General features: G+C 46.1%; 2 protein-coding genes across 3 annotated transcripts; both read left to right on the top strand.

Annotated features, from left to right (window-relative positions):
• The first annotated feature begins 3,106 nt into the window (after positions 1-3,106).
• On the top strand, positions 3,107-6,495 carry LOC142039968 (olfactory receptor 5AS1-like). Of its 2 annotated transcripts, none has more exons than XM_075047123.1 (5): positions 3,107-3,221; positions 3,398-3,501; positions 3,728-4,353; positions 5,090-5,163; positions 5,500-6,495. In XM_075047123.1, exon 5 carries the CDS (start codon positions 5,557-5,559, stop codon positions 6,493-6,495), a length of 939 nt encoding a protein of 312 aa, XP_074903224.1. In that variant the 5' UTR covers positions 3,107-3,221; positions 3,398-3,501; positions 3,728-4,353; positions 5,090-5,163; positions 5,500-5,556. The 2 variants fall into 2 exon arrangements, with proteins under 2 accessions (XP_074903224.1, XP_074903225.1); XM_075047124.1 differs by having other exon boundaries at positions 5,067-5,163.
• Positions 6,496-20,525: 14,030 nt separating this feature from the next.
• On the top strand, positions 20,526-25,184 carry LOC142040424 (ferritin heavy chain). Its single transcript, XM_075048336.1, has 4 exons — positions 20,526-20,798; positions 22,667-22,813; positions 23,711-23,836; positions 24,845-25,184. Exons 1-4 carry the CDS (start codon positions 20,688-20,690, stop codon positions 25,007-25,009), a joined length of 549 nt encoding a protein of 182 aa, XP_074904437.1. The 5' UTR covers positions 20,526-20,687; the 3' UTR covers positions 25,010-25,184.
• Positions 25,185-25,254: the final 70 nt, after the last annotated feature.

The following is a 25,254-nucleotide window of genomic DNA, read 5'->3' as shown; positions in this document are numbered from 1 at the left end:
CATGGAGCATTACAAATTCGGAATCAAGGACTTTCAAAGCTTCAAACCCAAGACTCCTGATGCAGAACATAGCTTGAGTAAATCGAATTATGCTTTGCTAAGATACCTTGTTTCCTCCAAGTGGGCTGTTTTCCATGGGAAGTCTTTTGTACTCTCTTAAATACTTATGCACGTATAATATGTGAGATGAACTGTTTACATGCAGTGCAATCCATAGAGCCAACATAAACTCTGAGAACAAGAAGATTAAAGACTAACACATAACTATCATTCACCTTGGACTGCACATGCATACATATACACACTGAGTAGTATTTATTACTTTGGTGGCACTTGATAGAAACATCATAGAGCAGCCCAGGTTGGAAGGGACCTCGAAAGATCATCTGGTCCAACCTTTTGTGTGAAAGAGAACCTAGATGAGATTATCTAGCACCCTGTCCAACTGCATCTTGAAATCCTCCAGCGATGGGGACTTTACCATGTCCATGGAGACGTTGTTCCAGTGAATGATTGTTCTTACTATAAAAAATTTCTTTCTTATGTCAAGATGAAATCCTTCCCTATGCAACTTGTACCTGTTGCCCCTTGTCTTCTCCATATGGCTCCTTGTGGAGAGAGAGCCTTTGTCCTCTTTGTAGCCACTCTTTAAGTACTTTGCATCTGCATATATTAGAAACTATATTTCCACTACTTGCGAAGCTGTGGATCTGTGAAAACTTACTATCAGCTAAAGCGGGTATTTCAGCTGACTCAGAAAGTGAGGTTTATGTTTAGTTCGTTCAATTTGGAAAGCAAAAGGAGGGGTTAAATGGCATAGGGCAGCCCTTATCAGTGGAGTCTTAACAAGTTCCTCAACTTCTCCAGAAGCATCACTCCTCTTGCAGAGATTCACCCTCTCACTAGCTTTATTCTGCTAATTCATGGCCAAAACTGAGCCCTCCTGTTACTACTTCCCAACTCCACCCAGAAGCTGCCAGGGCCTTGAGGGCACTAATAGGTCTTAATGGCCCTGACGAGTCTCAGCTGGACCACTCCACACACATGCCCCTGCCCATGGCCCAGGAGCCCCATTTAAGCCCAGTCTAGAGCCATCGGTCCTTCCTTGACTGCACTGTTGGTGTGTCTGGCTGTAGCTGTGTCTCTGCCTCCCGTGATGGATCCTGGATCAAGAACAGAGGTTCATCTCCAAGCCGGTTCCTGGCCCATCTCCCTTTGCTCCTGATGATACGCTGTGGCTGGACCCTGTACCTACTTCGTTCCTTGCTGGGGCTATTAAGGGACCCCGTTGCCAGCCCTTGGCTCTACCTGCTGTCTTCAGCCCCTGGAGGTCTGTGCCCCAAGAGTGAGGCACTGCCTGCTCTCGTGCCCCCCTTGGCTCCTTGCTCCCTGTCCCCTGGGGACAGTAGCCACATGGATACGTTGCAGGAACGTGCCTCTGCATCTAAGCTTCCTTGGACTCTGAAAGAAAACGCTGCTCAGTCTCTCTAACCCAGGTATGAAATACCCCTGAATATCTTCAATATTAAATCCCTTTCCTTTTTCTTCACAAAATGTCTTGGTTTTTAGGGCTAGATTCTGATGTTCTGCTCCATCTCTCCTCAAAGCTCTTTTCTTTCTGTTCCCAACCTATCACATAGAGCAGAAGTGACTAGGAGCTCTCATTCTACCAGGTGTGTGCTTTTTCTGCTGTCTCTGCATGGCCATGAAGACAGAAGATTTTAATTCAGTTTGATGTCCCAGCTGACTATGGTGAAGTAACTGTGTTGCTTATACCTGGCATGTAGTTGCATCTCTTCCCCAAAAGAATTTCCAAGCTCCATACCCCAGTTGTTGGCAGAAGTAGTCACAAATACATAGCTCATCATTGCAAATACAGTTTAATAGGAGGGTGGGATCAGCTGTGGTGGTCAAGCACAGGGCTTGGTCAGACAAACTGACCAGCAGCCTGCTTAGAGACCACCAGCCCCCTTTAATGCCTCCCTTCTCTCATCATCCCCTTCTTGCTCTTCCCTCATCAGCCACGATCCCTCAGTTTCTCCACCATTGTCTCCTTCCAGATAAATGACCCGCCCTGATCACTTCCCCATGTTTGTTCCAGTTTTGCTGCATTCACACCTGATTTTGTTATTCCTGATACCCAGGTAATCTAGACCCGTGGTGTTTCTGGTATCATTCCCAGGTGCTGTTGGCCTTGTGAGGGTCTGCTCCCCAAAGGGTGGCCAACACCTCCCTTCAACCATCTGTGAAGTTTGCCCACCACTAGCACCTCTGGTGCCCTCCTAACCACTGGTGAAATCTGGCCATCCATCATGGTGCTGTTAATTGGGCAGTTCCTCAAGGTTACTTGTTATGTCCAGGGGTTTCTCATGTCATGTCCAGTAGTTTTTCATGGTCTGTTCAGCAAGTGTGATGTCAGGCTAGGAACTAGTCATCCTCCCAAATACCTTTTCTAAGATGAACATTGTCACAGGTCTGTCTGAACCCCTCTGTTTCTGCACAGCTAAGATTCGTGTCCCTAATTTTGTATATCTAACAGGGAAATGGGCAATTTGTATTTACTTGTCTCTGAGCACTTCATTATCGAAGGGGTGAAATATGTACCTCCTAAGGTAATTTTTCCTAAGTGTTGCACATAGGAAGAGGTTCCCCACAAGTATTTTGAGACAAAAGCTCTCCTTTTCTCTGCTGCTCGCGAGGGCTTCTGTTGATGTGGTGTGGTCTAGTGTTGGTTCTGCTAATGAATAAATATTTCTGAGTGGTGATCCGTCATCTTAGATGACATTTTCTATTTAAATCCACAGCAGGGACTTGCAAATTTTTTTGTCTTTTAAAAATAGATGGGTTTTCTGTATCAGTAAAGGGTCCTATAAAGATGTCACCTAGAACTGATTGCATCAAGCTGTGTCTGACTGCTGAACCTTATCTGGGGAATGCACATAAGTAGCATTCATTTATTTGATCTTAAAACAGCACTGCTCATTAGTAATGTTAAACCTGGCTTCTGCAAACTCAAGACTTACACTGCCAATTGGAAATGTTCCTGGTTTCAAACACATAAGCCCAGATTTATTTTTGTCAAACATCCATGAGGACCTGGTGTTGTGGTTTAAGCCCAGCCAGCAACTAAGCACCATGCAGCTACTCACTCATGTCCCCCCCCTCAGTGGGATGGGGAGGAGAATTGGGGAAAAAACAAAAAGTAAAACTTTTGGGTTGAGGTAAGAATGATTTAAGAACTGAAGTAAAATAAAATGTAATACTAACAATAATAATAAAATATAATAATGGTAATGAATAAAGTAAAATAATAATTTAAAAAAACCACCACTGGAACGTTTCTATACTGAGACAACACCAGTAGCATTTTAATTGTTTGTTCTGCACTTCTCTTGAGAACATCATGGTCTCCTGTGTCCAAAAGGAAGATACAAAATCTGTGACATTCCCCAGAAGAAACATTTCCTGCATCCAGGAAAAAAAGAAGTATTTCCCTAGCAGGTAAGTCTCTGAATGAGTAAAATTTCCTTCCATTCAGGGACCTGTGTAGAAATTGTTTAAAGTCAGTTGCCTTGTAGTCTGAATTTCAGATGCACTAGAGGAAGACTTGCCACATCATGATACAATAAAGAAGAAATAATAATTTATCTTTAAAAAGGGGGGACTTTATTTTTTTTATTAATTTTTGCACCTAAAATACTGATCTGGAAACTGAAATCTCTTGCAGGTCTTCATCAGAGACCACTGAATTTTTAGCAGCTGGTAGGATTTCCGTACCTAAATTTCTGAGTATGATCAACAGCTGAAAATAGGAAGAAACAGCCACTTGTGTGTAACCATGGAATATCCTTCAGGGCAGAAAGGTTCTTTTGCTTTCACCAGAAATCTCTCAAATTGCCTGTGATAGTGTCAAAACAAATCATAGTGTTACATTGTCGCTGGTTAACTGGCCTTTGCTAAAAACACAATTGAAATTTTGTGGAACTTGTCACCTTATTCTAGGAACATAACTGGGGGACCTATGTCACAACCTGAGTCACACCAGACATTTTCTGGAGTAAACAGTCATGTCCAGAAAATGATTCAGATTTTAGGATGCACCAAGCCTTCACCAAGAATGAAGGATCTTGAAAAACAAGATCAAAGCAAGCTGTCTAAAATGGGACTCGCCTCACTCGAGGGTAACCATCTAAAATTTTGGCAGTGAATTTATATTGGTCATCCAGGCTTCCTTTCTCATCAACAGATACACACATCGGCAGGATACGACGCACCTCACCTATCCCTCTGTAATGGTTATAGACAGAGCTGAAGATGATGCACTTGGACTGACCTTTAGAAAGCCAAATACAGGTGAGATTCATTGCTACTGGAGTGCCTGGAAACACTGCTGGGAACTAAAGTCCTCCTTTCTGAACCCCCAGACTCTACTGTAACCATCTAGTATCCAACCCTGAATGAATCAGCTTAGATTATTACTATTTTCTGAAACATAGGCATTTCTGGTTTGTCTGTGCCTTTGTCCACATAGCATTGATATTTACAGGATTATTTAACTGACCTCTGTTAGCAGTTCTTTTACTAGATGTCCTTTTGTAATCTTTCTATTTCCTGTAAATGTAAAGGTGAGCAAGATATATCTGCCATGACTAGAATTTATATTGGCATCAGCAGAAATGTGTCTTAACTTTTGCAAAGTCAAGTTAAATCATGCGCTTTTTCTGGAGAGGTAAAATTAATACTCAGAATTAATTTTCTGGGGGACTGAGTCTAACTCGAATTCAATTAATACTTTCAGCCAAAAAAAAAATAGTGTGGAAAATTGCTTGGAATACCTAAAAATATTTGTGTTTGAATATTTAAAAACAATATTCATGGCTTTTTTTCATCAATTGCTTAAGAATTAATCAGCTTCAGGAAAACAAACCCACAAAATATTTGTAAGAAATTCCAGAATGAGATGCAATATTTCACTTAATTTTAAAGTCAATGATTTGCATTTGTTCCAAACTAATTATGTGTTTTTGTCTAAAAAAAAATAAAACTAAAATCTGCTTATGTTCCAGCATTTCAACCCATTTTTTTCCAGTGTTCAATTTCTCTGCTGCCTCAGAAAGGTCATTATTAACTGTGCCTGAACTCCTTACTCTACTGGTCACACAGGTAAATGTGTAGCAGCTGTTGTACTCAAATATGTTTTTCCTCAAATGATCTATCATACAAAGTTTCTTCTATACCTGCACTATGGTCTAGCTCTTAAATAAAATCCCATCTGAGGTCCTATTTCATATATATATATATGAAAGGAATAAACAAGAAGGGATTCCACATATAAAGTGTGTTTGTAAAGCTCTCTTTGAATGTCCTCCGAAGCTTTCCTTTCAATGGGCATCACCTAAGCCACTGGTTTCCCCCTCTGATATTGGGTGAGATGCTTACATTTCCAATACCTCTATCTTGTGAAGGATGTAATGTGTTTGTGTGTTGCTTACCCACCAGGACTGGCTGATCCCCTGACAAATCGTACGTGTATGAAACCAAACACAAGGTAATGAAATGCCTGAAGAAAACTGCACTGTACTGACAGAGTTCATTCTCTTGGGTTTCACCGACCGTCTGGAGGTGGAGATACCTTTGTTTGGACTTTTCCTACTCATCTACACCACCACTTTGGTGGGGAACGCTGGCCTCATTTTGCTCGTCCAGCTCAACGCCTGCCTTCATACCCCCATGTACTATTTCCTAAGCAGTTTATCTTTCTTAGACCTTAGCTGTTCATCTGCCATTGCTCCCAAAATGCTGGTGAATCTGTTAGCACAGCGGAAGACAATTTCTTTAATTGGCTGTGCAACCCAGATGTTCCTCTTCGCTGCCTTTGCTGATGCCGAGTGCCTCATTTTGGCTGCGATGGCCTATGACCGCTACGTGGCCGTGTGTCATCCTCTTCTCTACACCGTTGCCATGTCCCGCAGGGTCTGCACCTCCGTGGTAGTTGGGGCTTATCTCAGCGGGGGTTTGACCTCCCTGGTGCACACGTCTTTCACCTTCACGCTGTTGTTCTGCGGCTCCAACGTGATCAACCACTTCTTCTGTGATATTCCCCCGCTGCTGGAGCTCTCCTGCTCCAGTACGCATGTCAACGAGATCCTCCTCTTCACCCTGTGCGGCTTTATACAAACCAGCACCTTCCTGACCATCGCAGTCTCCTACGCCTGCATCCTCAGCACCATCCTCCGGATCCGCGTGGCAGGTAGCAGGCACAAAGCCTTCTACACCTGCACCTCCCATCTGATGGCTGTCGGGTTGTTCTACGGCTCCCTCCTCTTCACGTATTTACAGCCCAGCTCCAGCTACTCGCTGGACATGGACAAAGTGATCTCTGTGTTTTATACTGTTGTCTTTCCCATGCTGAACCCCCTGATTTATAGCCTGAGGAACAAAGAGGTGAAGGATGCCCTCAGGAGAACAGTAGAGAGAAGAGTGTTTTCTCAGTGATTTTCTTAGAAGTGGTGTTGTGTGTTTCTGGTGTAATACACAATAAAAATTACAAGTTATGGGAACCACCTGACTAAATGTAGGTGACTTGTTAGGAATATCTGCATCTGAACTAGCTTCCCAGGTTCATTTGGTAATCCCTGGAAAAAAGTAGCCAACTTAGAAGGTGATTCACCTTATCATAAAACCGAAGCCTAGGTCAGACAGATCCCATCCCCAAAGGATCTCTTTCTCCTCACTGTCTATGAAGGGAGTCTATCCCAAATGCAGGACAAAGTTATATTTTTGCAGCCTACAATTATTGAGACAACTCTCAACCAAGATGTTTTGAAGAAAAGTCTGATTTAGAAAACTACTACATATGGTAGTTAAACCTTACATAGGGTTTAGACAACTACAACATACTTCTACAATTGTATGTATTAAATTTGGAAAACTAAAAGCTTTTGTACACCGGAAAAGACTTCCCTTGCTTGGCAGCCAGCTCTGCCATACCCTCTATAGAGAGAGGAATCTCATCTGCTCATGATATAGTTTATTGATTGAAGCGGTGTAATCAGTGTGCTGGTGTTAGATGTGGCGAATGATGGCGGTTTGGTAAAGGTGCCTTTCTGCTCTGGGGAGGAAGGCTGAGGCTGAGGCCTGCCTGGCCAGTGCAGCCTCCTCTGTGTCCCACCACAGGAGTGACCATGCAAATACTTACCTTGGCGTTTGTTAAAACCTGACTCTCATTTCTGCGTATGCACTACTGACACACATCACCCAGTCCCTGCGATGTGCAGGCTGTGTGCCCCCTCACTGGGCTCCCCAACACAGAGCAACCCGGGGCCTGGCTGCGTGTGAACTGGTTGCTGAGGGCCCCCCCTCCCCTTGTTACCAAAATCCAGAATAAAACTCCTTAACACCAACATGAAGTTAAGAAGCAGGCACTTTGTTTATTGCAGCACTGAGGACATGGGGGATCGCTCCTCCAAAGGCGTGTCCAAATCCATCAGTATGGATTTGATGGATCCAAATCCATCAGTACGATAGTATCAAAATCCCTCAGTTTTGATAGACTTTTTCTGTCAGGGTATTGTTACATAAGCTCTTTACATAAAAATGCGTACTATGGTCACTCTTAAATTTAACCTTGATAAAGATTGGTCCTTTGATTATCTAACCTTACCAATATTCTTATTTAAAAACAATCATTGGTCATTTACACTTAGCTCTACTGATTAGAATCTTCGATACTCAAATCGAGATGGGAAGGGTAAGGGGGTTTCCAAGCAGCAAACTGGTGTCCATGACGGTTTCCTTAGTTTCTTGAAACAAAACATAGAAAAACCAGTAACTTCTGGTGAGGTTTGTAGGGTTAGCTGTTTCAAACTTTAACAATATTAAGGCTCCTACAGTCACACATAACGCAGTTCCTAGGGGCTCTGTGGCTACATTTCAAACTTAACAATCCTATACGTTATGCTCCACAATTTTACTTCTTAATCAAACCTCACTCTTCTATGCGATTCAATTTTGATTTCTTTACCAGAATATTTGCAACACCCTCACCTCCGAGCGCTTGCAGAACCCAGCCCAGGAGCTGGCGGCTCCCCCCGGCCCTCCTTCCCCCACCTCAGGCAGAGGTTTGTCGGCCACCAGGGCAGCCATAACCCCCCTTCCCCTCGCAGGGGATCCCCCCCGGCCCCCGTCGCCTCCCTTCGCCTACACTTCCCAGCGTGCCCCGGGGCGTCGCGCAGGTGACGTCATCACCCCGCGACACAGAGGCCTGATCTCCATGGCAACACCGGGCTGGGCCTGAGGAGCCCGGGACTCCCGCCGCGCTCCCGCACGGCCTACGGCAGCGCTGGGGGATGCCGGAAAATATCCTGCAGGTCCCCAAGTGGCCGTGAGGAGAGAACTATACCCGAGCTGCCCCACCACCCCACAGGCCGCGGAAACGGCCCCGCTGAGACGTGGCGGCCGGGGGGCAGGCTGCCGGGGACTACAACTCCCAGCATGCTCCGCGAAAGGGGCGCATGCGCGCTGCCCGCCCCGCTCACGAAGCCCTCTGATTGGCTCAGCTGGGAGGTCCTCCGCCGGCAGCGCCCCCTTGCGGCCCGCCCGACGGCAGCGCAAGGTCGCGGTTCTCTGAGGCGGCGGCTCGGGGCAGCCCCGGGGCCGCGCCGGCTCCACCGGCCCCGTCAGGCCTCAACGCGGTTCCCGCTCGCCCCTCGGCTCCACAGCGATGTGTAAGCTCCGTCCCGGGCTCCAGGCCTGGCCTGAGCTACCCATTTGTTGCCTGGAAGGGAGGTCGGGCCGTGCTGGACCTGGTGGCTGAGCTGGTAATGAGGCCGGGTGCTGTGGCGGTTCCCTTGCCTTGGCTCCCCGGGCTGGCCCTGCTCCTCTCACTCCCGGTCCTGTTGGGTGAGGGGGTGCCTGTGGGGTGGGTGGGAGTTTCTGGTTCACATGTCCCTGCTGCTCATGGGGGTGAGTGGGGTGAGCAGCAGGGCTGGAAGGAGGGGAAGGGCAGTGCGGTGCTGTACCCAGCCTGCTGCTCTCGTTTACCATTGTTTCCTTCCTGACCTGAGGTGTGCTGACACGGACACTGGAGGCCCAAAGCTTGTATGAGTACTTATGTGGCCGCCTGGTTCTGACAGCTGAGTGTTTGTTTGCTTGGTGACTTGCTTGGGCCCCACCGGCTGGTAGGGTGTGCTCGCTTGCTGTAATGGCAAGTTGAGGTCACGGTGAGCCGGAGGAGCTCTGGGTCACACGCTGGCGTAGGCTTGAGAGCAGGGAGATGCCCTGATGTTACAGGCAGCCTTAGGCAGTCAGATGAGGTGGAACTGTCACTTGGATTGGTTCCCATAAGGGAAAGAAAACTCAGATGAGTTATGACACAGTTGCACAGCTTGAGGAAGCAGAGCTAATGTATATGAAGACCAACAAAGTGGAAAGTACTTATAGGAAAATGAGCTTTCTTGCTTTACCTTGACAGGATTAGGCAGGTGTGTTAGCTATGCAAATGATAACGATACTGGAAGGCACCACTGGCAGTTGGCAGCTTTCTATTGTCCTTCCTCCCTCCCCCAAATTCTATTAAACCTCTGTGTTTTGGGGTGAAGGGGTTGAAATGGGAGGAGGAAGGGTGCTGGGAGTTGTGGCCAACTCAGTGTGCTAGCTGTTGACTGTAATTCTGGTGCTGTAAGCAAGACAGGAATGTTAACAAAGTTTCTGAAATCTTCCTAGAAAGAGTTGTAAAGGACAGCATTCTTCACAGACGACTGAACTCTGAAATTAAAGCTAAGTGCTGTAACTTTCCACACATCCCCTGACTTGCAGTGTAACACAAGAACAGTCTGCTGGTTTTCGAAGGTGAAAAAAGATGCATTTTAAAATTTGCTCTTGGCAAATGAATAGAGCCTTTCTTAGTTTGGTTACTGCAGACATCAGATAAAACACGTTGCCTGAAAATGAAATCCTATCTCGTTCTCAAGAAGGAAGATGAATAAAGGTCAGATGCTGGTCAGGAAGAGATTCTGTCAGCTTCCCAATTCCTAGGTAGGGTTTGGTTGCTTTCGTAGGTGCTGTTGCTCCATCCTGATACTCCTACCTAAGAGGAAAGCAGAAACTGACTGAAACAGAAAGAGGTCTGTCTGATTAGGGTTGTGGGTGATATGGGGAAAGGGGTAGAACTGTCTCCAACCAATTGCTTCTGGAATAAGGCACTTCTGAAGGATTTAGTACAAGAAGAGAAAGTTTCCAGTTGATCTAAAGTAATGGTGTCACTTTCTCTTGCCGTTCCTCAGTCTCTCGGTGCCCTGGTGTTTCTTATGCTGGATGTAGCTGTAGAAACAGATTCTCAGTTCCCTTTCTTCTTCCTTTTCAGTCTCTTGAATTTCCAGCTGCGTTCCTAGCTTGTCAGCTTTGTTATTGTAGGCCTCTGTGCGGTTGTGTTCCTGTGATGCGACTATGGACCAGTTTAGGCTGAAGTAGTTTAGGAAGTACTCCTGTCTCCTGTACTGAGCCACTTCTGGATCGAGCTGCTTTTCTGGCCTCTAGAATAGAGCAAGAAGGTATTGAACTGTTCCCACCTGAGGAAGTTTGTGATGACACAGGGCCTTGCAAGCAGCACTGAGCTGACGATGCAAAGGAGAAGGGTTTTCAGTAGAAAACGCTGGAAATGGATGTTCTTCTTTTCTTTGCTAGGCTGACAACTATGGTCCACCCTGTTCATCTTGAAATGTTCACATTTACGGGGAAGGACGTAGACGCCAGTGACTCCAAGGTATGTGAAAAGATGAAGAAAGCAGAGGTAAACACAGGCTTTTCTTAACAAGTGGGCTTCTGGGCAAATAAAGAAGCTAGAGGAATGGTGGAGATCTTTTGCAGGGACTGGTATGTTGCCCTAATGCTATTCTATAGCTCAACAGCAGGGTCAGTAAATATCACTTGTCTACTGCTTGGACCAGTCATAATTGCTGGCAAAGTATACATGGTAGTTCTGGTTCATGGGGGATCTTAGATCCAAAATCGTTTTTTTAACGTGAGACAGTGAGACAGCCTTTTCCTTATCTGTGGATCTGAACTGACTGATCAAAGAGAAGCGTGATAAGAGTGGGAGTTAAATAAGCATGAGGTTTGATGGCAAATCCATTTGACCCTTGCTTCTGAAAGTGAGGCACTTGGGATAATGAGTGAGCAAGGGCTGGGGAGCATACTCCTTGCTGGGCAAGGACCTGGACTTGACACAGCATTTTCTCCAAGGAAGCTCTGCTATAGTGAGGGTATAGGGGCAGGGAAAGAAATAGGAATTGCCAATGTCAGGCAGTCTTTGCTGCTAATTAAGCCTCACTGTGGCTAGGGATGCAGTCGCTTATGAATTCCAGTAAAAGGTTGGTAGCTTTTTTGTGTGGTCATGCTGACCGAGTTCATACAGCTGAACTTCATTGACAAAGTTTCCTGGATGAAGTAACAATGGTGCAATTCTGGTTTATTTTTCTTCCCAATCAGAAATTATGTTTTACGTGGTGACCTAAGTAGCATGTGAGTGATTTAGCATCTGAGCCACTCCCTCCACAATCCTGTTATTTTAAGCTGATGTCAGCCTGTTGCTCAATCTGCACCTCCTGACTGGAGAGATGCTTTGTAAGAGAACTCATTACAGCCACTTCCCTTTTGGGCATGATTTAACATCTTTGCTGCTTCACAGTGTCCTGGCATCCTGGCCAAATTCTAGGTGTTCAGCCTTCACTATTTCAGCACAAGTCCCTGCCTGAGGAATGGCTGTCTGTGAGATGTCTCCTCGGTGTGTCTCATCTGCATCTGCCCTGCAACACTGAAGGTCCTAACCCTGTTGCCACAGCGTGCTCAGTGCCTCACTGCCATCACTGTGTATCACAGACCTGCACTGACTGACCCCTGTGAGCAAGGCTGTGGTTGCCTCCTGTTTTGTTGTTGCTTTTTTTTCTTTCTTGGCTTGCACACACACACACGCACTGGAAACTTTAATTTCATTTGCGGAGGTGTTCTGGTGGGATCATGACAGCCAGCAGAAATTCAGAGGGCTTGTCTAAACAGGAAGTTACATGGACCAAATTAGGCACAGGATTTATAGCCCATGCAGTTTTGGGAACAAACTTCTTGGCCATGGCAGGTGTGAGGAAGCACCCTCTGCTTTCAAGAAGGGTGTACACTAGCTCTTAAAGATCTGGCTGTGGCATATGAAGCAATTCACTTCTGTCTCTCCCCCCTCTGCTTCCCATTGCTATGGAGTTTGGCCAGCACCCCTCATCCACCTCAGCATGAAGGCATAACGTGAATGCTTGAGCTGATCGAGCAACCTGCTGTCCTCCTACCCTGCACTTGATTCTGGATCTTGTCAGATCCATCCATCAGCCAAGCCAACCTTGGAAACTGGCCAGAAATGGTTCATTTTTCCTCTTCTGTTTTCTCCCTAGGTTCATGAGCTGAACTGGCCTGTAGAGGCCCTGATGAACGCTGAAGCTAGTGTGGGATAAGCAGGGTGGCTGGAGACAGGGAAAAGAAGCAAATGAAGTGTGTGGGTGTGTGTGTGTTTGTGTCTGTGTGTGAGGAATGCAGTCTCCCCTTTTTGACAGCCTCAGGCTGTGTGAATGTTTCAGCTGCACAGTATAGCTTTACTCTGAGCCTACTGCTGTCCTGTGGGTTGTATCCCTTCACAATGGCTTTGAGAAGCAACCAAGAGCATCAAACAAAAGGCAAGGAGTCCAGCCCGTGCTAAATAAGCGTGGAGCGGAAACCTTTTTTTTTTCTTGTGGGACTGGAAAGTTCCTGATTTGACCAGTTTCAGTGTTGGTCATCACTGCCTATTTAGACAGGTTTTGGGCAGTGTGGCCATGCATGACTGAGCAAGCCTACTCATAACATAGAGCAACTGAGTGGAAGAACTGATTCCTTAGACCAGGCAGAGCATTCCTCTGGCTGTCTTAAACCTGAAATGAAGCTGGCTGCTATCCTAGAAAAGTCTGGGAGCTTTGCAGACTGCCATCGTTTGCTAGCACATGAGACTGATAATAACAGCTTTTAGTGGAAGTATCTTTCCAGCCTGCTGACACAGGGCAGCATTAGCTGATGGCCAAGGTTTAAGAGGCTAGTGGTCTGCCTGGGTTTAATGATTCTTCCTAGTCTGTTCAACAGAGCATCTGCCACATCTGCTACAGTCTGAAATAGACAGATGTGATTGCTAAGGAGTTTGTATATTTCTTTCTGTGGCAGCACACAGTCCTGTAGCTGCCTTCCCATGTTATCTAGCTGACTGCACGGAGTGGGTGGCCTGTTCTCTAACTGTTTTATTGGTTGCTGACATGTTGCTGTCTGTGGGCATGGTCCAACATGTGCTGAGTTGAAGATGACAACTTATACATCGTTCTCGAATCCGATCCTATGTATAGGTATCAAGGTCAGGTGTTGCCGCAGTAGAGCCTGTTGACTGTTTTCCCCATTTTATTTCTGTCTGTGTTCAGTTTCATTGCTTTTTTTTTTTTTTCCCACAAATGCTGTGGTGGAATAAGTCTGAGAACGGAAAACCAGGTTCTAAGGTCTTGGTTCTCCTTTTGCCCAGTTTGTTCAGCATGCGGGGCAGAAGTGGTTACGGCACAGGGAAAGCAGCAGTGGATCACTTCCCCACCAGGTACTGCTGGCTTGTGGAAGGAGCTGTGTCCAGCTCATCCAAGGTGATTTTGCAGGGGCAAATACTCTGCACTTCAAAACTAGCTGGCTGCTCTGCAGGGAGCACATGTAGCAGCAGATACAGTTGGAGCCCCTTGAATTGCTTTTAAATATTTTTACCCTGATAGCGAGAGGCTGGACGTGGTTTAGGAGGAAATGAGACCCAGCTGAAAAGGTGTACAAGTGGAGGTGTGTGTGGAGCCTGCAGAGCTGTGGCTGCATCTCAGCTGCATAAACCACATGGGTGTTTTCAGTGTCCCTTTACAGCATAGCAGGAACCAGCTTTTCCCACAGACTCTCAGAAAACTCTCTTTGCTTTCTACTTGCCCTCGCTAGCCTATGCCTCACCTCTATAGAGAAAATCCCTCCAGTTCTTCTAAGCCACTAAGATGAACTAATCTCTTCGCTTCCTCTAAATAAGCCATAAAATAAACGAGTTTCTGGAGAGACCTGGTCAACAGCAGCAGTTCAGAGGTGCACCCCCCATCAGCATGCCCTGCCTGAGAGATCATGACATGGCCTGCTGCTTGTTTTTGTGGTGGAGCCGATGCTTTATCGGGCTGACGCATGTTCTTTAAGCTGGTGTTTAACTGCCAGTTCCCTGTAAAAGCTTGTTTCTTCTCATCATGCTTGAAAGCATTTGTCTGCCTGCCCCTTTTTGGGTGGCTAAATGTAAAAGCAACCACCACCTACTCTGGAAGGCTTAATGCTGTATAATGTCTGTTCAAACTTGATGCTACACAAACTGTCAAGATGGCATCTCAGGGATGAGCAATAATTACAAATATGAGCATGCATTGGCAGATGGATAGCCTGGTTTATGGGCACAGGCATGGGACAGGGCATCTTTGAAAGAGCTGCATGGCTCCACCTCAGATCTGCTGTATTACTGCCTTACTTCCCCTGCCAGCCTCTGCCTCTTGCTGCCCAAGTGCAGTGCCACCACTTATTTCTGCTTGATAACCCTATGGCACCCTGTGGCACTGTGCTGGGAGCATGTGGGCTCCCTATGTCGCACGTGGGGCCAGGCGTAGTGCTGTTAGCGTGCCAACTCCAGCGTGTGTGCCTAAGACGCGCTGTTGTGCATCCTCGCAAAATTAACTGATGGCCTCAGCTGACAGCCTGAGGGATAGAGGGGATAGACATATGTTTAAAGTTTGTCTCTGACAGATTCCCAAATGAAACCTCATCTTTAAAAAATGACATCTTGCCTGTGTATCCTACTCAGAATGAAAGCTGCCCGATCGTTCATGAAGGCTTGAATACTTACTGGTGTTTTGCAGGGGAATTCATGTTAGGAAGGAGGTGATTTTTGGTGTATTGAGAAGTTTCCCTATGGTTGTTGATTTTAGTTGGGTGGTTCTACTTGAAAGCACAGGGGGTTTTCCAGCTTTTCAGTATTTGAGGAAAAAGTTAAGTACAGCAGAAGTAGGGAACGACAATAATACCCACCCCTTGTTTTTAAGACTTTGTAAATCTGAGAGGGGAAAAAAGTGGATCACACTACAAGAGGATGATGACAGTATAGCAAATGCTGTGGATTGTGGCCTGTGGTGGAATGTCAACATTGAACTAACTGTGGTTTTTGCAACTTGGCAAATCTGTCTTGTGAAAGCTACAGTACGTCCACCTAGTGCACAGGCTGTCATTGGGATCAGAGCTAGAGCTTTTCGGTAACAGATAGTTAGGTTAAATGGGGCTGATACATGCTAGTAAATTCACCAAATTCTGCTTCTGGCCATGCCGGGCAGACAGAATTAATTGTATTATTAACATTGTTCTTCCTCACTCTCTTGCCTCTAAGCACATTTTTAGAGGCATGTCAAAGAAAAAAAATTTAATTAAAAGGATATTCTGAACAAATTAGAGAACTGTAGTCTCTTGTGGCATTTTGTTTAGACTGGCTGTGTGCAAAAATGTTCCAGAGAGAGAAGAAAACCTGTAAGACAACTTAGAAAATGTTTGTCTGTCTAAAATGGGTTTTATGTTACTCATCTACAAAATCCTGTAGTATAGACTGTTACAGATTATTTTGTCTTTGGGATTTTTTTCCTATAGCACAACAGCTTAGTGTTTGGTTGTCTCCTAAGCCAATTTCCTAGAGTAACTTCAAATATCCTTTGTCTTTCTGTCTTAGGACTGTGTTTCCAGGAACTAGCAGTTCTGCGTAACCCGGTCGTTTGCATTCTGTGCCGTAAGTACTCTGTGAAAACGTGTTGCCTAAAACCTGGGTTTCCCACATGTAGAAATTCAGGCACCTAAAAGAAATGACTGAAAAATTTGCGCAATGTTTTGTCCAAGGAGCTAGAGAAGGAGTTTGCAGTTAATTGCGATTCCATTTTTAGGCTATCTTACAGAACAAGTGGAGCCCAGATGTTTTTAGTCAACGGCTTTCAAAATTCACAGTTGAGATCGGTGTCAAATTTCTAGACACATGATCAACCTTGAAGCCAAGTTTAGGGTTGCTTTTGTGTTTACATAAAAGTCTGTGAGCTGAATTACACTGAAGTTTGTAGGTGGAATGGAAGTTCTCCATAATAAATATTTGACTGGATGCATAGATTATCTTATTTACAGGACCTTGAGCTTTGAAAAAGGTTGCTGTATTTTTGTTGACGTAATATTGGAGGCACGTTCAGCTCTCTTGCTCACTGGATTTGGAACTGTTGTTGATTTTTAACTCAGATCTGTTATAATTCTAGGCATTAAACTAGCATGGCAAAAAGCAAGCATTTTAAAGCTAGAGGGGAACCATTTCTACAGGTGATAAATGAAATTTTGTGCATTCCTGAACATTCTGGCTTGTCCACCTACAGTGAGCTCTCTCTGCTCGCAGCAGGGGAGCCCTCTCATTGAAGGTCTAGCTGGATGCCTAAGTCACATGCTAAGTTTTTTGCTCAGGGACTGTATCAGCAAAAATCTGGCTTCTGTTTTTACAAGCTCAGAATTTACTTTGTGCAAATATTGTCCAGTATCTGTGTAAAAGTCATGTTTTCAGCCCACAGTAAGATCACTGCCATCATTTGGAAAGATCATGCACAAGAAGGGCACAGGTAGAGTCAGTATGAATGATATTAAACTGGGTATAAGTGTCATGGAAACTTTCCCTTTTTTTAATAGCATACCCTAGGCCTTACCCTATGCAAAGTCTTTGCCAACTTCAAACGCTTTTGCTGCATGGTGCTATGCATGGCCCTGTTGCCGGCTGTAACCTTGTGTCTTGCCCTCTTAAAACTTGCCTCCAGGCTCCCAAACTAACAACTATTTAACCTTGGCCCAGGCTGGGAGTCCCTCAGACAGACAGACAGGCGCATGCATGCGTGCGCATACACACACACACATACACACACACACACGCGATGTGTGCCACTCTGCTGAGATACTCTGAGGTGTGTGCAAATGGACTCTTGGTGGATTTTTCTGCATCTAGGTCCACCAGTTCTCTGAATCATCTTCTGTATATATAGGGAAACATTTCTCAAAGAAGCTTAGATTATTTTTGCACACTGAAATTGTCATCTCCAGCTGTTGTATGAGGAAGCTAAGCATTACTGTCCCTAAATTGTCCGATGTTCAAGTCTGTGCTCTGTGTATAACAGCTAAGCTGTAAACAAGAGAGCTTGCTCCATTGTTTCTGATGGGATCTTGTCCAGGGGAAAACAGAGATTGTCTTCAACAATTCAAAGCTTGTGTAGGCAGACAATACATTGACTTTTGCCTGTGGGCAGTGTGAAGCATGCCTCTACTTCAGAGCAGCCAAGCAGCTGAGAGCATTATGAATTCAAAGTAACGCTGCTCGTGCACTCTGCGGAGAGGATGGATCGGTCTCTGGGCAGCTGTGATGTTGGTGTGTAAAAGTGTACCAAAAGAAGTAGTTTGGATTACCAGGCTCTTTTTCCTCTATACACCAACATCTTTAATCTACTGGATTTGAATGAGAAAGGCCAGGATCCCCCCTCTAATTTGAACAGTTTAATACATAGCAGTCAGGCGTGCAATTAACTATTAGCTACTAAAAATAGTATGATAGAAAGTAGTGTGTGAAGCATTGTCAGATGCAAAAAATGAGCTTGCAGTTACTGAATGTGAACGTCACTTGATGTGAAGTCCAGCCCGAGTGTGGTAATGCTTTTGGCAGGCTTCTTCCCAAGAATGTTTGTAAATGCATTCTTCAGGAAGAAAGGCACAAGATAAAAGAAGGCTTAACCCAAGCCATAAGAAAACAGTATGAAATAAAGAGAAAATTAAAACACAATGTAATAGTAGTTCGAGAGAGTCAGTTGCACAGTCAATAGAAAAGGTCTCGATATAGGTGAACCTAAACTCTTGTCAGACCAGAGTGCTGAACACTCTTTGTGTTGATCACCAAGATACCATGACGCATGGCTGTAGAACCCAATGTGTCCTATTCTGGCCACATAAATCTGCTGTCATCAAAGAAAATGCATATTGTGCAACTTGCAATTGATCCAGAAAGCAGAATGTAGGACTTCCCTAATCTTACTGACGTTTAATCATGAGTGGCACAGACTGTCCAAACTACAGAGGAAATATTCCTATTATTAGTGGACTTTTTGCTCAATTGCTTACCAACTGTGCTGTTGCACAGCCTTTTCATGAAACAATGTAATGAGGATTGGAACAAAATAAGCAGCAATTGCTTGCAATCTATAAGCCACTGGGCAACTTTATTCTCATACATCCAAGTGTGCCTTTGTCAGTCACAGGCAAAAAGGTTAGGTGGAAAGAGAGCACAAACAGCAAACATAACGTAAAAGAAATGATGTAGTGTTTTGTAGGTTCGAGGTTAGTCTTTCTGGAATACTGAAACATACTCTGCAATGCACTGCCAATGTAGAGTGTCAAGTTATACGTGAGTCTGTGCTTCAGGAGAACTCCTAAACTCCTAATTTTTGGCAAGCCTCTTCAGCCAAACGCGAGGTTTGTTTGAGGTACCTGCAAGCTGGTGAAAGTACTACAGTATGAAGACAGTAATCCAAGTCCGCGCAGCAGTTACTTTTTTTTTTTTACATAAGCATTTGTGTGGGAGGAGAACAGGAGATTTCAAATGTACCTGGCAGCCTGCTGAAGCGATAGGTATGTCCCACGTTAACTTACAGATCTTAATTACTTCTGATGGTTAACCGTCAGAAGCAACAGAAAACAGTAAAACAAAGGAAACCATAGGCCGCCCGTTTCCTTCAGGCATTCAGAGTGCCTCGAAAAGTGCCTTTGTGCTGACATAAGCCTTGCGCTGCCTTTTACACACAGGCAGACACCTATGCCATCACGCATGGGAAATCACCCATTACCAGGAAGGTTCAAAGACCAAATAAAACTTTGTAGAAAGAACTGGTTAGAGGCAAATTGATTTAATCTGAGTTTACAGGCTCAGTAACTTGGAATGTTTCTGATGAATTTCAACATTAACATTGGCTTAGTAAAAGCCAAGATTTTGGGAGCCCGATGTTACAGGATGATCTCAGTTTAAGTAGGATGTTTCTTGGCCTCAAGGTTGCACTTAGAATCGGCTTAAAATTTCAGAAACCGGAAAGTAAAAGAATCCAATGTTTATGGAAAATAAATGACTGCACAATCTGAATGACTATGGTGGTATTAAAAGCAGCTGAAATAATCATCTCATTATCAGAAGGCTCAGTTTTTTCCGTTTGACCTTTGATTTCTCCATCACTTTATTTGGCATTACATTTGACCTGACTATAGGCTCCTATCCTAAACCTCACCATCAAGCAAATCGAACATCTGAGGGCACGAAACGTTAGTTTCTCACCAGCTCTCTTGTGTACGATGCCTTTAGTCACCACTGGTGCTAACATCCAGCGTGCTTCCTTCCCCACATCATTAGTAAATACCAAGAGCCATCACTGCAGGTGCCTGTTAATAACTTGGAGCAACTTTGAAGAGCGATGGTACTGTTCAGCTGTGTTTGTCTGTTTGTGCTTGGTTGGCTCATCAGGCTAAACAAGGATTTTGCCCTTTATTTAATTGCTTCTTGCATTTCTTAGGAGCATTTTTGAGGCAGAATCCAAAGGAGGGCCAGGTCACTGAAAGAAATAAGTCTGAAAACCCACTGGGTCTCACCACCGAGTCACCCACGGCTTTACTGGAGTGGCAAGCTGGAGCTGGCAGCTGCCATTGACAACCAGCCAAGCTTTTATACTGGTTTCCAGTCCCAATTACCACTTTCATAGTAAGTGAAATGTGAAAAAAACCCTTTTTATACTGGTTTCCAGTCCCAATTACCACTTTTATAGTAAGTGAAACAAGAAAAAATCCCATCCACCATGGTGTGAATTCCTTCCTTCCCAACGCTGTATTAATTAAGCAGCAAGAATGTTTACTGTTAGGGTTTAAAAGCTCTACGCAGTTTTTCGTTGAACGAACACATCTCGCTGCCCGCAGGGCCACGAGGTGCTTCGCTCTCTGGGCCTCCACCCCAGGCCTGTTCCCTCCCTGTGGGGTCGGGAGCCCCACGCTCTGGCGGAGAGACACCCCCGGCCTCCAGATTTAGGCTGGGACGGGGGGGTCGGCTAAACCTGGAGGCGGTTTTGGGGTGGAAGTGTCGGTGTGTCCCCCCCAAAGGCAGCGCTGACCGGCGGCCATAGTGGAAGCCGCAGCCAGAGCGCGGGTGTGGGGAAGGGGGCGGAGACACGCGCGGGCCCCGCCCACAAGGGGGCGGGGGGTGTTGGGGTGCTGAGTCACGCTGGGCTAGCAGAAGGGCGGCGGCAAGCTCCGCCCCCTCAGCTTTGGTGCGGGAGGGGGAGGTGGGCGGGGCGGCGCGCGGTGACGCTGCGGCACTATAAAATGGCGGCCGCGGAGCGGCCTCTCGGTTAGAGCGCGTCGGCGAGGCTGAGCGGAGCGGGTTCCTGCGTCAACAGTGCTTGGACGGAACCGGCCGCGCTCGGGCCCGCCACCCCACCACCACTACTACTAGCATCCCCCCCCGCCGTCGTACCCGCCGATTCGCCCCTTAAGGCAGCGCCATGGCAGCCCCCCCTTCCCAGGTGCGCCAGAACTACCACCAGGATTGCGAAGCCGCCATCAACCGCCAGATCAACCTGGAGCTCTACGCCTCCTACGTGTACCTCAGCATGGTGAGTGGGGGGGGGGGGGGGTCCGCTCAGGGGCTTGTCCGCTGTGGGAATAAAGGGAGGGGAGAGGTGTGGGGCCTGCTGGGGGGGGCTTCGGGCCCACCCGGGAACGGTTGTGTTCGGGGTGGGGGAGCTTCTGTGTGAGGCCTGCCTGAGGCGGGGGGACGGTGGGATGAGGGAAGGTTCTCGCAAGGGATTAAGGGCGTAGCGGGGGCTGCGGGGGCTGCCGGTCCCGGGTGCGCTCCCCACGGAAAGGGGAGTTCGTTGGCGCTGCTCCGTCTCCGGTTCGAGGGACCGGCCTGGGCTCCCCACGCACTCCGGCCGAGCTCCGTGACCGGCTTGTGGGGAGGTGGGGGGGGACCCGAGTGCCGGGCGGTGCCTGCGGGCGCAGCCGCTCTCCTCCTCCTCCTCCTCCTCCTCCTCCTCCTCCTCCTCCTTCTCTGGGCCGTTCTCGGCCATCCCCTGGGGGTGGGGCGGCCGCTTGTTTTCTGTAGGTGAGGCCTTTTATTTATCTCGGTGGCGAACTTCGGTTACACGTTAACCGCTCTCTATCTGTTGCCCTTGGCGCACTCGTTATCAGCACAGCTCAGCAGCTTCCAAAGCGGCTCTGCCCTTGGGGCTGGGCTGGATAACAGGAGTTGACTAACCAAGCGGTTGGCACCTTGCCCACAGAGGTTCTTGTCTCTGAGGCAAGGTTTTTCGTTCATAGCTGGTGAAGCGAACCGGTAGGAATCCGTGGCTTCTTGGCACTGTGCTTAACATGTCTTGCTTGGCATGAGACTCCCATTTTAGCCATAGCTGAGATGAATAACTTTGGTCCAAACAGCAGCTCTGACCTCTGTGCGGGAATCTTGGTGCTTTGGACGTGCAGGTAACTCGAGACGTTCTAGTGACCCTGTAGTGTGTTGTGGCATGTAGGTGTAGAACTGTACAGCTTGCTTCTGTGTTACTATGATGGTCTGAACCTCACCTATGAGTTAAATGTAATTATGTTGGTGGATGATAGTGATACACAAGCACCAGTGTCTAGCCTTGAACCTCCAAGCTGCTGGTTTAAGAGCAGAGAATTCTGTAGTAGTTTTTCTGGTAAATAACTGGCAGTTGATACAAAGCTTCCCATTGAATCCTGTCTAGTGGCTCTGACCAAAGAACAAACAAGCTGTGTGATGGCTTTTAACTGCTGTTACAGTTTTTTTGGCTTTCAGAAAAGATGGTCTTGTGTTTGCTGCTGAATATGTATTTTAGTTCAGTTTATCTTTTGTTTTTTTAAATGTGATACTAATTTTGGGGGGTTTTTTTGGTTGGTTTTTTTTCCAAAAGTGGGAGGTGTACTTCTCAGTCTAATCCCTGATAAGCCTAGGGAAGCATGGGAGCTTTACTGCAGAAGTACCTTGAAGTTCTTGGCCACCCTTAACTGGTACTGCAAGTTAGAACCTTGACTTGTGATCGTTGTAAACAAACTCAGGCAAACAAAGGGAGCAGGGAAGACTTCTTGAAAAAGGCTTTTCAAGTCAGTTGTGTTTAAGGCATTTGAATGGTGCTCAGAAGAACAGGTATGTTTGTGGGGTGTGGGGTTTTTTTGTATCTTCAGAACTGAACCACAAATACCACTTATTAGTGTCCCTGGTGTTCATTGTAGGGATACAGGTTAAAATTTAATCCTAGTCAGGAAAATCTAACTTGCTACTAAGGGGAGAGTTTTGCCGCACTGCCTTGCCGTTGTCAGTGCTACTGCTACTCTTTGCTTGGACTCCAGCCATCTTGAAGAAGGGCTGATAGGAGACATATCTGAAGTCACGGTACGGGCTTGGCTTTGTGTGGCTGCTGGAGTGAGGCTTGGGGTTTTGAGCATATGAATTCTTATTTTTCAGTCCTACTACTTTGACCGCGATGATGTGGCTCTGAAAAACTTTGCCAAGTACTTCCTGCATCAGTCCCATGAGGAACGTGAGCATGCTGAGAAACTGATGAAGCTACAGAATCAGAGGGGTGGACGCATCTTCTTGCAGGACATCAAGGTGAGGAGTGGAGCTGTGGGTTGTCCTGTCTAATGCAGAACTAGACTTGTGGTCTGCCTCCAAGCTGGAAAGGGATGAATTTCGCCGTGCATCCTCTCTCAGAAGGAGCAGCATCTGACAATAGATAGGCATACTGCATTGCTGTGATGTGTGCATGGCACTCCGCCCAAAATCTAGAGATGCATAGTAATTTGATAATTTGTGCTGATTGACTAATAGAAAGTACTTCCAGTGTAAGAAGAGGATGCCTAGCCCTGGGTGGTTTGTGAGTAACTAAAACACAACAGGTTCATCTACCTTAAATTTAATGGCAAGTGTGTTCTCTCTAACTGTTTTGTAGAGAACTCTTGGCTCGCTTGCCATGGCAATATGAAATCTCAAGTTTCCAATTGCTTATTATGGCTCACTACAAGATTTCATAGCACTGTTTTCTTGAAGCTACTTTAATTAGATTATTCAGAACAGCAGAAAGTAAGCAATGTCGTAGGGCCAGTTTAATTCTCTTCGTGGGGAAAACAGCAAAGTAAGTGATGGGCATCTGAGAAGAATTCCCTTGCTTACTAGTAAGTCTGAGTACTTGTAAACTCCAGACTCTATAGTAGGCCGTCTGAGCTGAAGACTAGACTGGCTTGTACTGGTGCCTTCTTACTGCTTCATTTCTGAAATTGTGCCCAGTGCCTACTTACATAGGCAGATGTTTAAGTGATGAGGTTATCATGGGAGGAGGAAGACAGTAGCTCTGTTACTGTTTTGCCTACAAGACCTCAGAGAACATGCCATGAGGAGAACCTATGGAATAGGGACAGGTCTGGGACTTGGAGCATGCATAAAAGACTTTGCTCCCTAATGGTCTGTGGGTACTTACAGAAAATATGGTTATGTGCTTTCCCCTTCTAGAAGCCAGATCGTGATGACTGGGAGAATGGACTGACTGCAATGGAGTGTGCCCTGCACCTGGAGAAGAATGTGAACCAGTCACTGTTAGAACTGCACAAATTGGCAACTGAAAAGAATGACCCACATGTAAGTGGATACTGAAGCTGAGAATGTAGCTGTGCAATATGAGGGGGCTTGTATGTGTCTAGTTGTGTGGGTTTAGGGGTGAGTTGTGTCTCTCTGCCATTCCTAAAGGTAAAGAAAGGGTGTGAACTAGTGGTGCAGCCTTTCCAAAGGGAAAGGCCCAGGTGTCAGCCTGTACCTTAGCTGTTTGGTAGGATTATTGCCATCTTTTTCCAGGAGAACCAGTTGCAGTGCGTTAGGGTGGCTGAGGCCTGCCTTACAGGACAGTGGGTGTGTTGCTTTGTTCAAACCCTTCTGTTGCTCTTGGGAACAGAGAGCGCTCCTGTGAACAGCATTTTGAAAAGAAGAAATGTATTGAGCTCTATGGAGAATACTTGTTCCTGTGGGGGATAAGTTCTAACTTTAAACCAATGGATGCCTGTAAGGCCTTTGTCATAAGATTTTGGAGTCACTTCTGACTATTAAAAGCCCTGACACTTCAGAATACAGTGTCTGAAAATACAGGTTTTTTCACAGATGGAAGTTATTGGCAAGGCTGGACTGAAACTTCTTAGTATCAGGAAGAGATTAGCATGTGTCTGAATCAAAATACTCTTGGAAGTGTCTTGCATAAGTTGGAGGGACTTTTTTAAAAAAAACATAGCTGGACCATTCTAGAGACTTAAGTCCTCACGGTCATGAATTCAAGTGCTGTGCAGTGGGGGCTTCTGAATAGGTTCAGAAACTTTCCTGTTGCTTCTCGTAGTGAGGAAGAGAGGGGACTTCGAGTTGACATTGTACTGTGGGGTTCTGGAGCAAGTGTGCCTAGATGAGCCTGCCTCACTTTGGTCTTTTTCTGGCATTGTTGAGGCAAAACTAAAGGCTTCTTCCTCTTGGGTATCTTCTGCAGCTTTAAAACTGTTGTTCCTTATCTTTTCCTTTCCTTAGAGAGGCGGTTAGGATTTCAGATGCTGCTTCAGCAGGGTAAGCTGTCCTCAGGCCTAAATTTAAACTCTTTTGTCTCCCTTTCAGTTGTGTGACTTCATTGAGACTCACTACCTGGATGAACAGGTGAAATCCATCAAAGAGCTGGGTGACCATGTGACCAACCTGCGGAAGATGGGGGCACCAAAATATGGCATGGCAGAGTACCTCTTTGACAAGCACACCCTAGGGGACAGTGACAATGAGAGCTGAAGTCTTGCCGCGAGCCACCCTGTGGGTTTCAGTGGGACTCCTACTTTACTGTCCAGCCATGCATGCATCTTCAGCTATCTAGATAAACAGTTCTCATACTCTGTACCAAATATCACCCTTCTTTTCTCTTGTGTTTTGTGTATTGCCCTCCATCCAATAAAGTGACTTGGTTCAAGTTGGCTTTTTATGTTTCTCTCAGGAGCGAGAGGCCTGTACTTGCAGGATTGTGCTCCATAATCATTGTT

This window comes from Buteo buteo, chromosome 16 (assembly GCF_964188355.1).
Source record: "Buteo buteo chromosome 16, bButBut1.hap1.1, whole genome shotgun sequence".
Taxonomy (NCBI): domain Eukaryota; kingdom Metazoa; phylum Chordata; class Aves; order Accipitriformes; family Accipitridae; genus Buteo; species Buteo buteo.
The sequence above is the reverse complement of the archived record's forward strand: the minus strand, read 5'-3'. Positions and strand labels throughout refer to the sequence as shown.

Excerpts from the sequence above, each read along its gene's own strand:
- LOC142039968 (XM_075047123.1), top strand. The coding sequence starts at position 5,557 with ATGCCTGAAGAAAACTGCACTGTACTGACAGAGTTCATTCTCTTGGGT.
- LOC142040424 (XM_075048336.1), top strand. The coding sequence starts at position 20,688 with ATGGCAGCCCCCCCTTCCCAGGTGCGCCAGAACTACCACCAGGATTGC. Across the intron at positions 22,814-23,710 it reads TCTTCTTGCAGGACATCAAG|AAGCCAGATCGTGATGACTG; the intron begins GTGAGGAGTGGA and ends TTCCCCTTCTAG. Across the intron at positions 23,837-24,844 it reads CTGAAAAGAATGACCCACAT|TTGTGTGACTTCATTGAGAC; the intron begins GTAAGTGGATAC and ends TCTCCCTTTCAG.